This window comes from Pongo abelii, chromosome 4 (assembly GCF_028885655.2).
Source record: "Pongo abelii isolate AG06213 chromosome 4, NHGRI_mPonAbe1-v2.0_pri, whole genome shotgun sequence".
Lineage (NCBI taxonomy): Eukaryota > Metazoa > Chordata > Mammalia > Primates > Hominidae > Pongo > Pongo abelii.
In genome coordinates, this window is record NC_071989.2 from 186,453,791 (window position 1) to 186,469,959 (window position 16,169).

The 16,169-nt window shown below is 49.2% G+C and overlaps 1 protein-coding gene across 1 annotated transcript; it reads right to left on the bottom strand.

The window, feature by feature from the left end:
- Positions 1–241: 241 nt before the first annotated feature.
- ARL10 (ADP ribosylation factor like GTPase 10) lies at positions 242–14,938 on the bottom strand. The gene is made up of 4 exons (XM_054546999.2): positions 14,487–14,938; positions 13,657–13,858; positions 11,316–11,491; positions 242–8,696 (listed from the first exon to the last, which is right to left on the bottom strand). Exons 1-4 carry the CDS (start codon positions 14,667–14,669, stop codon positions 8,523–8,525), a joined length of 735 nt encoding a protein of 244 aa, XP_054402974.1. The 5' UTR covers positions 14,670–14,938; the 3' UTR covers positions 242–8,522.
- Between the last annotated feature and the right edge of the window lie 1,231 nt (positions 14,939–16,169).

Genomic DNA, 16,169 nt, shown 5'->3' on the forward strand with positions numbered 1-16,169 from the left:
TGGTGCACACCTGTGATCGCAGCTACTCGGGAGGCTGAGGCAGGAGAATTGCTTGAACCTGGGAGGCGGAGGTTGCAGTGAGCTGAGATTGTGCCACTGCGCTCCAGCCTGGGTGGTGACAGTAAGACTCTGTCTCAAACAAACAAACAAAAAACCAAAATTATGGACCCAGAACTTGTTTTTAGAAAAACAGGCTAAACTTACTAGGAACAACTTAGAATTAAAATGGCCACAATGAGGAAACTTTAAATAAAACTGTATTTGTGGGACACATTAGAAAAGAAAGGATCAAAAACTCCACAAAAACAATGGGATGCATTTTAAATCGGTATGCAGAGGCATCTAAAAGATTATACAAATCTAAAATTGCCTAAAAGATTCTTTACAAAACGCAAGTGAAAGGCTCATGCAGCACATGAACCCTGACTGCTCCTTCTCTTTCTCTTCTTTGCCTCGATGCTCTGAGTATAGTAACCCTTTTGCTCAGTTACCTTTTCTCCTTGAGGCTAATGAAAAAGGGGAAGTTGGATAAATGCCTTACAAAGTGAGACTCTCTAGTCAACCAGCCTGCCTGCTGTAACCACTTTTACTCCATGGTCTAAAGCTGAGCTTACAGCCATCATAAAGACTTAACTAATCCAAGAGAAAATACTCAAAAATGTACTGGAAAATTGAGAATCCTCATAGGAGCTTATGATCCAGGACGCTCTAATCTTTACCAATTTATTCACATGATACTGGTGAAGCTTGAAAATTGACAGTAGGAGCAGAATGGAAACAGCCTGAGGATATTAAAGACCACTCCAAAACCCCAAGAGGAGGGCCAAGAGGAACTAGAAGAATTGCCGAAAATCTTTTAAATTCAATCCCTAAGGCTTTTCCACAAAAAATTGATTGGTCAATCACATAATCTTGTGGGCAAAAGAAAGATGAACCAGTTTCAGATTATAGCGCTCATTTAGAAACACTACTTGTGAAACCTGCAGAGACAGAAATGGCATTAACTGCTCTATTTAAAAAGGACTCATTCAGAACTTTGCAGTCTAATTAAGAAATGGAACCAGGATGGAAAGTAACAGATATGGTTGCTCTAGGATTTCCAAATTATACAGAACCCTTCACCTTGTTTGTCCATAAACATAACAATCGGGCATTAGGAGTTCTTACTCAAGAACACAGTTGACCCAGCACTTTGGGAGGCCAAGGCGGGTGGATCACCTGAGGTCAGGAGTTCGAGACCAGCCTGACGAACACGGTGAAACCCCATCTCTACTAAATACAAAAAATAAGCTGGGTGTGGTGGCGGGCACCTGTAATCCCAGCTACTCGGGAGGCTTATGCAGGAGAATCACTTGAACCTGGGAGGTGGAGATTGCAGCGAGCTGAGATTACACCACTGTACTCCAGCTTGGGCAAGAAGAGCACAACTCCATCTCAAAAAATAAATACATAAATACATACATACATAAAAAAGAACATAGTTGGGAAGCACAGGCCCATCACATAGCATGGGCTGCAATTAGACCCCACAGCTAAGGCATACCCTAATTGCTTAAAGGCAGTGGCAGCAACCATCAGATTGGGAAAGGGTTCATCTGACCTGGTTTTAGGGAATGAACTTTTTTTTTTGCAAGTTCCACATGCTGTGGAAAGTCTATTAAATTCCAGTCAAACCCAGCATTTTTCAGCAAGTAGACCAACATCATTTGAAATTTTTTTTTTTTTTTTTTTTGAGACGGAGTCTCGCTCTGTTGCCCAGGCTGGAGTGCAGTGGTGCGATCTCGGCTCACTGCAAGCTCTGCCTCCCGGGTTCACGCCATTCTCCTGCCTCAGCCTCCTGAGTAGCTGGGACTACAGGCGCCCGCCACCACGCCTGGCGTGAGCCACAGCACCCAGCCCCCATTTGAAATTATTCTTTGGCAAAATATGTCATTAAAACCCAAAATGAGTTAATACAAAGCGGACTCTTCCCAGTCTCAGTCAGCTCAAACTGCAGAGCTTTTGCTCTCACTTGAGCTTGTCATACAGCTAAAGGGAAATCAGAAAATGCTATCTACATAGCAGACATGCCTTTGCAGTCCACAATTTTGGCATGTTATGGAAACAAAGAGGGTTTCTCACTTCTAGTGGAGCCCCCATTAAAAACAGACTCAAGTGGATGAACTTGCTACTATCCTGTTGCCATCACAAATTGCTATAAGTTCCAAGCTATCTTGAGTAAAGGTGAAAAATAACAAATTCTTAAAAGATTGAAGCCCATACATGGAAAGCTGAACCTGAATATCAAGGGACTGCCCTGGCAGATTTTCATGCTAAATCAGATAGTGCTGAAACAGTTAGGATGAGCAAAGGGAATGAATGCCACTGGACTGATGACCTTTATGATGACCCATCTAACAGTGCCATGCACCTGATGTGGAAAACCAAAATTGTTATCTGACAGACGTAAACATGTTAAGTGTAAACTCATGGAGAGCCTAGATGGCCCCCTGGTCCTTCCTGAGCCCTTGAAACTTCCACTGTTAAAAGCTTTGCACTTGGCCAGGCATGGTGGCTCATCCCTATAACCCCAGCACTGAGCTGGACAGACGGCTTGAGCCCAGGAGTTCAAGACCAGCCTGGGCAAGAGGGTAAAACCCTCTCTATAAAAATTACAAAAATTAGCTGGGGATGGTGGCGCACACCGGTAGTCCCAGCTACTCAGGAGACTGAGGCGGGAGGACTGCTTGATCCCTGGAGGTGGAGGTTGTAGTGAGCCATGATTGCACCACTGCATTCCAGCCTGGGTGACAGAGTGAGATCCTGTCTCAAAACAAAAAAACAAAAAACAACCTCTGCACCTCACAATTCCTCATGAAATGAGCAAAATGATCCAAATTATAAAAAATATCGATAGTGTGACTACTCTAAAATGCTGAAATGGGTTATAACCAATATTTGGTTTGTCAAACCCATAATCCAGGGAAGATAATAAAAACTCCAAGTGGTGTATTTCCACCAACACCTCATGGACCATTTGAACACTTACAGATGGACTTCATTCAGCTGCCACCCTCAATTAAGTATCAGTATGTTCTTGTAATAGTTGGCCTATTTTCTGGTTGGATAGAAGCTTTCTTGTGTAGGAGAGCTGATGCTATGACAGTAGCTAAGGAGTTATAAGAACATGTGTTTCCTTTATGGGGCATCTCTGGAAAAATCTCCAGTGACAGAGGAACTCATTTTATTGGACAAACTATGAAGCAGCTAAATAAAGTGTTAGAAACACAGTGGTCAACCATTGTCCCTTTCACACTCAGTCTTCTGGAAAGGTCAAAAGGACAAATATTTTAAAACTAAAATTGGCAAAATTAACTGAATTGATTGGTTATCTTGGCCAAAGGCACTACCATTGGCTTTGAATTTCATTTTTTTCTGATCTCTGAAAAAGAAAGCCAACCATTGCCTTTGGTCAGCAGATCAGATCCATTCCTATGACAGACACAGATTGATCCCTATGAAATAGTTACTAAAAGCCTGTGCTCCTAACAGAACTTCACGTAGTGCCTACTCTCCTAAATGCTGATACCACTAAATACTACAGAGCTATAATGCATTATGTCACACTATATTTTGACAAAATAAACTTTCTGTGACGCACAGAGGACCATCAAAGCCTTCACAATCTGTAACCTGAGACTAGGTCTTCTGGAGATGGTATCAGAGAAAAAGTGCCCTTAAACCTCATAGAAAGAGACGATACCAAGTTCTTCTATTACCCACACTGTGGTAAAACTTCAGGGCTTCGAACCTTGGGTCCACATCTCACAACTCAAAAGGACCTCTCCAGACTCCTGGAACTACGCACCTGTTGGAGACTTTAAGGTAAAGCTAACTAGGGAAGTTTTTCCCCAGAAGCAGATCACATCCTAGACATGAACAGCTTTCCCTAGATGTGGATGAAGACTTCACTGCAATCACAAAAATCTTATCTTTCTCCCTCTCTTTCCTATTTTCTGCCTGCAAATCCTTTCCCTTTCTTTATGGGAAAATCCGTGGGACCATAATCTGGGGCTGGCTTTAGCAAAGGCTAATGCTCTAGCAAGAAACTGGAGTTACTGTTGGGTTTGTGACTTAATGCTCAAATCAGGAAACGATTCCATTAATGCCAGTATCTCTCCATTTTCCCAATGAGTCACCCTGAAACCCCAAAGGAAGAGTGGAATGCTAACCTTTTTTTTTTTTTTTTTTTTTTTTGAGACGGAGTCTCGCTCTGTCTCCCAGGCTGGAGTGCAGTGACGCGATCTCGGCTCACTGCAACCTCCGCCTCCCAAGTTTAAGTGATTCTCATGCCTCAGCCTCCCTAGTAGCTGGGACTACAGGCGCGTGCCGTCACACCCAGCTAAGTTTTTGTATTTTATAGTAGAGATGGGGTTTCACCATGTTAGCCAGGATGGTCTCGATCTCCTGACCTCGTGATCCACCCAGCAGCTAACCTTGATATTCTAAACACCACTACTGCTTGCTTCCCTACACCCACTGGAAGTGGGACCCTGACCTTTTCAATTAATAACTCCTAAGTGCCAACATGGAAAACCTGTCCAGGCAATGCCTACGCAAGGAATACTGCCTGCACCTGTGCTTTCAGGCACCACATTTTCAGGACCTGGGAACTACCTATGTGGCTCCAAGCGATTGCTTATATAATGTCACTGGGTTAAATCCAGTAGGGTCCCTTCTCACTGGCTGTGGTTATGCACCCTTACAGCATGCTATAAAGGGACCACATAAAAACAAGTTTCCCACTGGACCTTGTTTAGGAGCTGTGCAGACTTATGGGGGAACAGAAGTGACCCCTGCTCAAATGCTACCAGGTGGCCCCCACTTTCCAGCTTCAGAGGGTATATATTAGGTCTGTGGGTAATTTGCTTACTCTGTCCTGACTTCAGGTCTTGCTGTTTCACCTGATTCACGCTCGCCTTGTGAACAGCTTTCCCTGGAAGTCCCCATAATCAGAGGTCAAAGACTAAAATGAATACCAACCTTGAAACAGATGATTAGTTAGTTTCCACTGAGCAAATGTTCCAGTGGGGTTCCTGCGGACTCACTTTTGGCGGCAGTGGGGTGCCAACTGTATGGAAATTAAAGTTAATGCTAAATTGAAAAAAATTTTGTAGCACAGAGATTCACACGGGTAGAAGCCACAGATGGATGGATGGATGGATGGGTGGATGGATGGATGGATGGGTGGATGGATGGATGGATGGATGGATGGATGGGTGGATGGGTGGATGGGTGGATGGATGGATGGATGGATGGATGGATGGATGGATGGATGGATGGATGGATGGATGGATGAGGCTACCTGTGTTCAACAAAAACATGTAATGGAACTTCATGCAGCTTTAGATTTCCTTTGCCCAGCTAGGAGCTTGTGTATGGTGCTGAACAAAACTGAACGCTGTGCTTATCTTTCCCGATTCTGCTACTATGGAGTGCTTAAAAAGGCGGTGGTGGCTGCCGCTTCTGTAGATACTGCCACCAAACACATCAAGGATATTTCTCAGGGAAAAGGAACACATAATGTGTTTGCAGGAGCAGCTAGTGGTTGGTTTGCAGGCATCCTGAATGGTAGACAGCAAGCTTAGCTGTTCAAGGTTTTCTAATCTTCATGTTTCTTTTAGTGGGTATCCCAATCACTATGGCTTGTGTTACCAAAAGCTAACTAAAAAATCAAACACTTTACAATTAAGGTACTTCATAGTGAACTATGTCCTTAATTGCCACTATACCCTGAACAGGCTATGAGCAACAGAGCTTGCATGCTGTTGAACTATTTTTATCGTCTGAACTTGAGTTGTTTGATTCCGATCAGTTTGGTTTGTGGAGACTCATATTAAGGAATGCATTCCAGTTTCTTGGTATTACACTCCTGATAGCCATCCTAAGGTCCCCACTGATGTGTTGTAGTCTTAAATACACCAGTGCAGTCATCCTTTGTACCTCAAATGGTCTCATTACGGTTAGAGTAACAGAAACATGAAGACATAAAGAATCCTCTAACTGATTTAACATTGTAAACTGTGAGTTCCATAATGAGGTCAAATAGTGACAGAAGGTAGTGTCAGTGCCTGGGATTTTGGTCAATCTCTCAAAATTAAGGGGCTGAGCAAAATGGGGGACACTGTGAAGCTGAATTAAGTCTGGCCTAAGGCTGCCTCTGTACACAGTGAATTGTAACTTAAAGTGTAAACAACTCGTAACCTAACCTAAAAGTATGTTCTTCTAACAAGTAGCCGAATTTTAGCCAATCACAGCAGCCAAGCCTTCAGTCAGTCATTGGCTGAAGGCTGCTAAAACATATTCAGGTAAGGCAAATGCCAGACTGCAGCCAATCAGGCAATCTAAGTTATTTTCGTTTCTCTGGCTATAAATGTAGCCTATACACATTGTGGGGCTGAGCATTCTGAACTGCTTTTGGTGCTAAGTACTACCCAGTTCATGAATCTTTTTTCTGCTCAAAAACAGAACATACTTTTTAAACTTCGTTAAAGTTGTCTAAGGTTTTTTTGTTAACACCTTCAAGCCCTGAAGAACAAGGAGTTCATAGAACAAAGGAGAAAAGTCTTACCCTTCCAATGACAAAATGAAAAGCTGCCAGCAAAGTTTCAAAGGCTACTCTAAAACCCAAGTCATTCTTAAAATTTTACGTAAGAGCCCATAAATCACTTCTTACTGCAAAAAGTGAACCAGCACTTTAAAGAACAATGATTCTTTAAATGGCGCCCAAGGGCACAGCAGCCACTATTCCAAAGATCACACTCGCTTCTGGACTTCAGAATTTCCCACCCTCCTTGCGGCTTGTTGAACCGTTTTTATCATAGTTCCTCTTCTTACACTGGTCACGGTGTGGAACTGAGGCATGCTGGGTAAATGTCAAATGAAATGAAGGCACACAATCTCTATTCTCAACTAGACAGTAAATTGAGGTGCACAGCTCCTCTTAAAAAAAATCCATTTGTGGTTGTTGATTTAGTGCTCCCTAACGGACAACAGGCTCCTCTTTGCCTGTACCAATAATAAATGTCAGTACAGAGCCAGTCCTTAAATTGGGCTGACCGCCAAGTACTGGAGAACTATGGAATGTACACTGATGAGAACTCCAGAAATTCAGTCCAACTTGGCTTTCACTGGGGAAAAATTGGGCCTGGAAAGGCTGAGTGATGTACCCAAGGCCACCTCATTGGCTGGTCTGCTATTCCTGTCCTTAGGATCACATAATACAATTTTTTTCCATCTTTTTACCTAGATTCACATAAGGGAAATCCTCTCCCAGAGTCATTTCTTATCTACCCAGAAGGAATTTGCACCTTTCCACATCCTGGGCCAAGTGGAGGTGTTTGAGTTCATGTGAGTCCGTGTAAAGTACTATGATATCCACGACAGCCTCAAAGCCAGGGGGAAAGACGGACCTACAACTGTGTCTCCATTGACATCTGTACGTTACCTCATTGTCATTCATGATTCCAGCTATTTTCCTAAGTTCCAACTTTTCTATCACTGTCATCTGGGGTTTTGAAAACAGCACCTAGAAACAGAGCCTAGAACTCTGGCCTGTTCCGCTTATAAATTAATAAATAAAATGCAGTTCTGAGGTCAACACCTAGCTCCAGTTGACTGTCGTCCCAGGGACACAGGCTCCTTCCTTCCCCTGACTTTTGTAAACAGGGGCATTGGCACAGTTAGTACAAGAGCAGCAGCTTGTCTCTAGATTAGAGGGGAAAAAACCCAGCCTTCACTTTTTCTGTTTGGTGGGTGAATATGTTATTCTGTAGTCGAGAGAGGCTGGCAGGCCGGGCCTGGGCTCAGGGAAAAGCAGGGAGGTCTTCAGAAAGCTCCTTGCTAGGATGGCCAGGTTCATCCCAGCACTTCATACTCCCGTGGCTGGGAAAGGCATCTCTGAATTAAGAAACCACCTCCCTTTAAAAATAATGGCCCTGGGGTCAGAGAGGCAGAGATTGCACAAGGCCACAAGTCACTTAGGTGGAGCTGGGGCTAGACAATGCAGGACAGGAACAAAGGCTTGCTGTGTCACCACTCAGAAGCTGCCCACATGAGAAGGGCATGACGTCACCAGGAGGGAACAGTCTGGACCGGGAGACCTTGAGGCTCTAGGAGTATTTCTGACACCTACACTGCTTCCTCAGGTACCGGGACCTGTAGCGGAGGATTGAGCCCACTGAGCATCTCACTGTACAGGTAAGAGAAGGGAAAGCTGGATCCACATTCCAGCCTGGAATGAGCCAGACACTATCCTCCCCACCCTCTGTCTCACCCACCTCCCTGCTTCGGCTTCACGGCCACCTCACCAGGAAGGCTTCTGCATGGTTCTTGGCCTTGCCCAGGCCCTGCTCTTAAGAGGCAAAGGAGGGGAAAAGGGAAATGCTGCTGTGTGGCTCCTGCCCCAGGCCCAGTCTGGCAATGAAGCAGCAGCAGTACAACTGTGGTCTTGACAGGCAGGTGGCGAGCAGGAGAGCTCCAGCCTAGGAGAGAAGCTCCAAGAGCAGTTTCCAGATGTGCACGGTGCCAGGCTCTTCAAAGCTGGGTCCTGCAGGGGCAATGCTGGCTGCCAAGAGGAAAACCTCCCGCTGGTTATCGATAGCCTGTAGGCCCAGCTCCCGCTGCAGCTCCACCATACTCATGGCCTCGCTCAGGTCCTGGGTGAGACAGAGAAGTCAGAACACAGCTGGCAGCATTTCCTAACACGCTCACACCCTTGTCATTCATGAAATACACTGTTCTTAGGCTATCCCCGGGAATATCAGGGCCCAAGTTCCCAGAAGTAGCCTCTGGACCCCTTGGCCTAAACTCAGTGCTCTCTCCCTCACCCTGGGCTCTCTTTTGTACCAACCTCTTTTCATTGCATCATTAGCCACTGTTTTGAGATGGAGTTTTGCTCTGTCACCCAGGCTGGAGTGCAGTGACACGATCTTGGCTCACTGCAACCTCCACCTCCTGTGGTGGAATCCTGAAGCGATTCTCCTGCTTCAGCCTCCCTAGTAGCTGGGACTATAGGTGTGAGCCACCATGCCTGGCTAATTTTTGTATTTTTAGTAGAGACAGGGTTTCGCCATGCTGGCCAGGCTGGTCTCGAACTCCTGACCTTAGGTGATCCACCTGCCTCAGCCTCCCAAAGTGCTGGGATTACAGGCATGAGCCACCACGCCCGGCCAGAAATAGAGCACTTTCTATGTGTCAAGCATTGTAGATAGGCCTTTATATACTTAGCTTATTTAATTTTTACAGTCCACACTTAATTGATGAGAAAATTAGCTCAGGGAGGTGAAATCATTGAGCTAAGGTAACAGTGATAAGTGGCAGAGTCAGGTTCCAACTCAGGTTGGTTTGATAACCAAGTTTCCTAAACTCAGTCATGGAGAGATGATACAGTAGGATCACTTCCAGACAAGACCTCTAGAAACTAGCTGGAGGAAAACAAGGGACCACTACACAGCGTGACTGGTGATGGTACATTGTAATTTCAACCCTGGCCCAAGATTTAAATGATTCTTCCTGGAGCAATTCAGAGACTGCTGGGACCTTAGATGTTGTCTCCTACAGGTTCAAAACTGCTATAAATTAGTTTATAAATAGGATACGATGTGATTCCTGGTCCAAACTGGGGTAGTCTGAGGCTCAGAGCGGGCACTATTAATAGTGCCAGAACAAGAGTCGTAAATGGGGACTGTCTTGGACAGAAAAGGACATACAGTCACCCTATTTATAAATAATTGTCAAATGTTTCCTAATAGGTTGGGGAATCTGAGGTCGGATCTCCATGTGAAGTTGGAAACAGGTCCCACAGCTCTCAGAGGCACCTGAGTTTAGACCACAGGAAATATGATCAGACTCTGTACTCTGGCAGTTTCACCTGATATTGAGAATGGGACCCAAGGTCTGTGATACTGAGGGTTCCTGGGCCCAAGGCGACTCTCTGGCACCCAAGAGAGGTACAGCACACTGGTTAAGAGGAGGAACTTTGAAGAATATCTGAGTTCAAGTTTGGGCTTTGCCACATGCCAGCTGCAACTCCAGGTGTTTAGTGTAACAGCAGGGCCTATCACGGGTTGTTTGGAGGGCGGAAGTGAGGTCATGATTGTCAGGTGCTTACCACATGTATGGCACACTGCAAGCACACAATAAATGCTAGCTTTATTTAACCTGGTCTACCTCTCATCAGTTACCAGCTTCAGCTCTCTGATCTAGAGCCAGAATTTGCAAGGGCATAGCAGAGTGGAAAAGGTACAGCTTTAGCATTACACGTCCCAATTCCATTATTATTGTAATTTTTTTTTTTGAGATACGGTCTCGCTGTGTCACCCAGGCTGGAGTGCAGTGGTGTGATCACAGCTCACTGCAGCCTCGACCTCCCAGATTCAAGTGATCTTTCTGCCTCAGCCTCCAAAGTAGCTGGCACTATAGGCAGGCACCACCACACCCACTTAATTTTTTGCATTTTTTTTTGTAGAGACGGAATTTCGCCATGTTGCCCAGGCTGGTCTCGAACTCCTGGAATCAAATGATCCACCTTCCTCGGCCTCTCAAAGTGTTGGGGGTAGAGGTTTGAGCCACCACGCCTGGACCAATTCTATTACTCTCAAGATGTACAACCTTGGAAAGATTACAAAACTTCTCTCATCTATAAAATGGGAATAGCATCCCATACTTTATAGGGTCCACAGAAGCATAAGAAGAAATGTTATTCAAAACCACACCTGGGGGCCAGACACAGTGACTCATGCCTAAAATTCCAGCACTTTGGGAAGCTGAGGCGGGCGGATCACTTGAGGTCAGGAGTTTAAGACCAGCCTGGCCAACATGGCAAAACTCCACCTCTACTAAAAATACAAAAATTGGCTGGGTGTGGTGGCACATGCCTGTAATCCCAGCTACTCGGAAGGCTGAGGCACAAGAATTGCTTGAACCCGGGAGGTGGAGGTTGCAGTGAGCCGAGATCACACCACTGCATTCCAGCCTGGGCGACAGAACAAGACTCTGTCTCAAAAAAAAAAAAAAAACAAAAACAAAACACCATGCCTGGCATATAGGAGGCACTTAATAATTATTTTTCTCATCTCTGCAGGGTGTGAGATGATAGGGAGGCAAAGAGGAAGGAAGACAGAGGCAGGGATCCGAACAGGGCATAGGTAGAAGAAGTGGGGGCGGCATCTCAGCCACCCTCTCTAGGCCATAGGCCCAGGCAGCGCTCCTTGCCCCTGTCCAAGCATCTCTAAGTGGACATCGCCTGGACTGAGCTGCCCTCCCACAGCCCTCACCTGCTTGTTGGCCACCACAACGACAGGCAGGTCAGGGTCCTTGTCCAGCAGCTTGTGCAGCTCCTGTCGGGCCCAGGGCAGCCGCAGTCGGTCAGCCGAGTCCACCACAAACACCAGCACATCCACCTCGTTCACAAACTCCTTCCAGTAGAAGCGCAGGTTCTGGCTGCCGCCAACTGAGGAGAGGCCAGGGGCCAGCTCAGAGCCTCCTGGGCCCTAGCTCACTGCCCACAGCCCCCACCCCACCCTACTTCTAGCTTGGTGAGCTTCCACCAGCCAGGGGCAACGAAAAGACTGCAGTTTCCGCAGCTACTCAGACTGAATTTAGCTCTAGCTCTGATAGGTGGGTCTCTTGGGGCAAGTCCCTAGCTTTAAGCACCAGTTTCCTCACTGAACTTTCCTCACAGGTTGCAGTAAAACCCACAGGTACCATGTGCAATGTACCTTTCACAGGACTGACACACAGGTGCTCAATAAATGGGAGTCTTCAGTTCTCTCCCCTGGGTTGTCTTGCTTTGCCTCTTGCTAATTCCTAGCTTTCTCCTACAGGTTCAAAACTGTCAGTGATGGCTGTGATAGGAGCCAGGAGTCCTATTGTCTAGAAAACTGAGGACCCCCTGCCCTGCCTATACACAGCCATTCTCCATTCAGTTTCCCCTATCCCCTTCTTTTCCCTTGGAAATGTCGTATTTCATCCTATGAACACATGGTTGCCAACACAGTCCCCCAGCCTGGGTCGCCTTTCTGTTCCTCTCTGCTCTTCTGCACAGTCCCATTGGTCACCCCGCACCCTAGTGTTTCTGGCTATTTTTCTGACACTTGAGGATTCTAAGCTGTGAGAGTCAGAGGCACTTACCTCTGCATCCCCACAAAGCCCTCAGCACAATGCCTGGCACATAGCAGGCACTCAACAAGTATTTACTGAGTGCTTGCTAGGTGCCAAGCACTGATCTGGGTGCTGGGGATACAGAGGTGAGCAAGGCAAGCAGGGGCCCTGCACCAAGGAGCTCCCTCCCTAACTGGGAAGGACATGGCAATGACGTCAACACATTTCAAAAAGGAAAGAAATAAAACAGAAAAAAGGGAAAGTGGCTGAGGTGGAACAGGGGTTGGCCCTGGATTGGGTGGTCTGGGTAGGTCTCATCAAGGAGTGGCATGTGAGCTGAGTGGGATGATGAGAAGGAGCCAGCCACGGGAAGAGGCAGAGGAAAGCATTCCAGACAGAGGGGAGAGCACGCTGGAAGAGTCTGGGAAACAGAAAGAAGGCTGGGGTGCTGAGGCACTGCAAGAAGGAGAAGGAGATGGCTGTGAGGCTGGCTGGGGCCGGCCACATAGGGCCAAAGACCACAGTGAGGGGGTGGGGAGCCCCCCAAGGGCTTTAAGCAAGAGTGACATTACCTGACATGGGTTTTCTCTAGCTGACACTAGGGATAGAAGGGGAAGCAGGAAGACCAAAGAGGAGGCTGTGGTACTGAGAGGAAAGATGATACTACTTTGGGCCAGACAGGCAATAGTGAAGGAAGGTGTGCCACTGCTCACTGCACTCCAGCCTGGGCGACAGAGACTCTGTCTCCAAAAAAAAAAAAAAAAAAAAAAAAAAAGACTGGAAAGGTGGGGCGCGATGGCTTACGCCTGTAATCCCAGCACTTTGGGAGGTCGAAGCGGGCAGATTACTTGAGGTCAGGAGTTCAAGACTAGCCTGACCAATATGGTGAAACCCCCGTCTCTACTAAAAATACAAAAATTAGCTGGGCGTGGTGGCGGGCGCCTGTAATCCCAGCTGCTCAGGAGGCTGAAGCTGGAGAATCACTTGAACCCGGGGGGAGCAGGTTGCAGTGAGCCGAGACAGCGCCATTGCACTCTAGCCTGGGTGTCATAGTGAGACTCCATCTCAAAAAAAAAAAAAAAAAAAAAAAAAAAGACTAGAAAGGTGGGTGACCTTGGATTCATGATACTACTGCTGGAACTCATTTTCCTCTGGAGATAACGAGGGTAGTGACCGATTCTAGTTTTATGTAATTGTTTAGGGGAGTTTTCTTAAGCAATGCCTGTCAAGTGCTTGGCATATGAACCCTTAGCTGTTAGTATCTCTGTGTTAGGCCTATCGACTTTGGTAGGGGTGATGGGGCAGGCGGTGCAGCTGGAGAGGCCCGATCACGAAGGGCCCTAAATGTCAGAGCACAGAGCGTGGACTGAATCCTGTGCCCCAGAGAGCGGTGGGAAGGATTCGTAGAGGGGAATGTGCTGCTTAGACATGCATTTTGGAAGCCCCCTTCCCTGCAGAGAATCCAGGACTGGTCCAGTAGAGGAGATGGGGAGATGGGGTAGGGTGTCCGCTCACTTTCTAGCAGGTCCACCTCAAAGTCCTTGGTGGGCAGACGCACGGAGTTGAAGCCCCAGGTGGGGATGTGGCCTTCCAGCGGTGGCTTCCCCGACAGCACGCGCAGGAACGTGCTCTTGCCTGCGCCATCCAGCCCCAGCACCAGCACCTCGCGCTGTTCCAGCTCCTCCAGCGCGGGCTCCTCGTCCTCCTCGTCCACGGGCTGCGGGGAAGCGGAGGTAAGGCTGCGGCTGGCGGCCTCCCGAAGGACCTTTCCCGAGGGAAGACCGAAGGCACCAGAGGGCCCAGGCCCGCCTTCCACCCGTCCTGGGACAGGCAGGCATGGTCTGGATGAGTGGGACGAACGCTGCCTTTGGAGTCCTGAATTTCAAACCCTTGGCGAATTCCTTACGCTCGCGCGCCCCGCTTCCTCCACCGGTCTCGGAGTCCCGACCGCAGGCGGGAGGGGACGGGGTTTCTCCCGACATCCCCCGGGGCGAGGCGCACTGCGCAGGCGCCGGAGGGGCGCCAGCCGACCCGGCTGGGCCCCGGGATGCTCCCGAGCCGCGCCCTCCAAACTCCGGCCCCCGCTGGAACGCCCGAGCCCCACGGAGTGGGGCGACGGCGCGGCGCTATGGCGCCGCACACACCCAAGCACGCCCACCCGTTCCTCGGTTCCCGGGCTCTGACCGCCCACCCGCGCGGGGCCTCTGCGCTGCGGCTGCCAAGCCCTCGACCCCCCAAGCTCCCGGCACCAGCAGGGCCGTTCCGTGGTCACACCCCTTAGCCACATGCGCGGAGTCGCAGCCCCAGCCTGCGCGCCCTTCCGCGGGCCTCGGCCCGGCACTCACGTCCCACTCGTCCCACTCGGGGAGGCGGGCAGCCTCCGCGCCCCACCAGGCCTCTCCCCGGTCCCAGCGCCGCTCTCGGCCGCGGCCGAAGTAGGTCTTCCAGAGGATGAAGAGCACCGAGCCCAGCACCGCCGCGGCGCCGCCCAGCGCCAGCACCAAGGGGCCCAGCGGCCGCGGCGCCATCGGGCCGGGCGAGGGACGCAGGTGCGGGCTGCACAGGCCGAGCCCACTCGCCCGCCGAAGATGGCCCCTCTGCGACTGCTGCGGCCGCGCCCACCCACCCAGCCCCAGTCCCGCACTACAAGCCCCACAATGCACCGCCGCTGTCACGGCAGGCCGCCCGGGACCCGGCGGCGTGGGTGGGGGGGCGCTGGCCGGCGCGCGGGGACCTCCGCTCCCCTTGCCAGGTCCGGGGTGGAGGGAGGAGAGGCTGTGCCTGGGGAGGACGGGAGACGGCGGTGCTTGCTAGCATCCACCAGGGGTTAGCTCACGGCTTTTCTCGGTTACCCCTTACAATGATACCACGCAGAAGGGAAAACCGAGGCCCAGGAGTTAAGTAACCCTCCCAACGCCGCATCGTAGTGCTTTGGTGTAGCCTGCGTTCAAACCCAAGCGATCTGTCTCCCGGTCATCCCTCAAGACCTCAGGGAGGAAATTGAAGCAAGACGCCCGAGATCACACGGCAGTGGGGTGGCAGAGGCAGGAATAGAACCCAGGTCCGTGGCTCCCGGCCACCTCTAGCCTTCTTTCGCTGCCTCCCGGACCCCAGGGGTTTTGCTGGGGTCCTGGTCAGGCTGAATTAAGCAGTGTCAGTTCAGAATGTTTAGGGCTGACTGCCTTGTCCTAGGTACCCCCAGTGACTGCCAAGGCTTCCACGAGGAGGAAGAACAGGAGAAACGACCCGAGTACAGCAGTTGGGTTCTTTTGACTGTCCAGAGGGCTGACGCCATGTACGGCTGGCTGTCGGGTATATGGATCGAGAGACCGCCTGTGGCTCTCAGGGCCCAGCAGGGCTACCTCTTCCCCTTTCTATTGTCTCAATTCTTCACCTCCTTTTAGTTCGCCATTCCTCTGTACCCCTGGCTCTGGGTCCCAGCCCCTATTCCTTCTGATTTGGTCCCCTTTCCCTTTGACTACATATATATACTTCTCTCCTCCCAGATAGTGATGTTTTAGCTACATCTTATTTCTTCCGGCATTGATTCTTTTGAAAAATTTATTTCTGGCCGGGTGTGGTGGCTTATGCCTGTAATCCCAGCACTTTGGGAGGCCGAGGCAGGCGGATCACCTGCGGTCAGGAGTTGGAGAATAGCCTGGATAACATGGTGAAACCCCATCTCTACCAAAAAATTAGCCAGGCGTGGTGGCACGTGCCTGTAATCCCACCTACCCAGGAGGCTAAAGCAGGAGAATCGCTTGAACCCAGGAGGCGGAGGTTGCAGTGAGCTGAGATTGCGCCACTGCACTCCAGCCTGGGTGACAGAGCAAGAATCCGTCTCAAAAAAAAAAAAAAAAAAAAAAAAAAAAAAATTAGCTCCTCCTCAAAAATACACCCACTTAGAGGGGAAAACCCACAAAATTGCTAAGATTAAAAGTTTGGCCGGTGCGGTGGCTCACGCCTGTGATCCTAGCACTTTGGGAGGCCGAGGCAGCCGGCCGGATCACGAGGTCAGGAGATCGAGA

Excerpts from the sequence above, each read along its gene's own strand:
- ARL10 (XM_054546999.2), bottom strand. The coding sequence starts at position 14,669 with ATGGCGCCGCGGCCGCTGGGCCCCTTGGTGCTGGCGCTGGGCGGCGCC. Across the intron at positions 13,859-14,486 it reads CCGAGTGGGACGAGTGGGAC|CCCGTGGACGAGGAGGACGA; the intron begins GTGAGTGCCGGG and ends GCTTCCCCGCAG. Across the intron at positions 11,492-13,656 it reads TGAGGTGGACCTGCTAGAAA|TTGGCGGCAGCCAGAACCTG; the intron begins GTGAGCGGACAC and ends GCCTCTCCTCAG.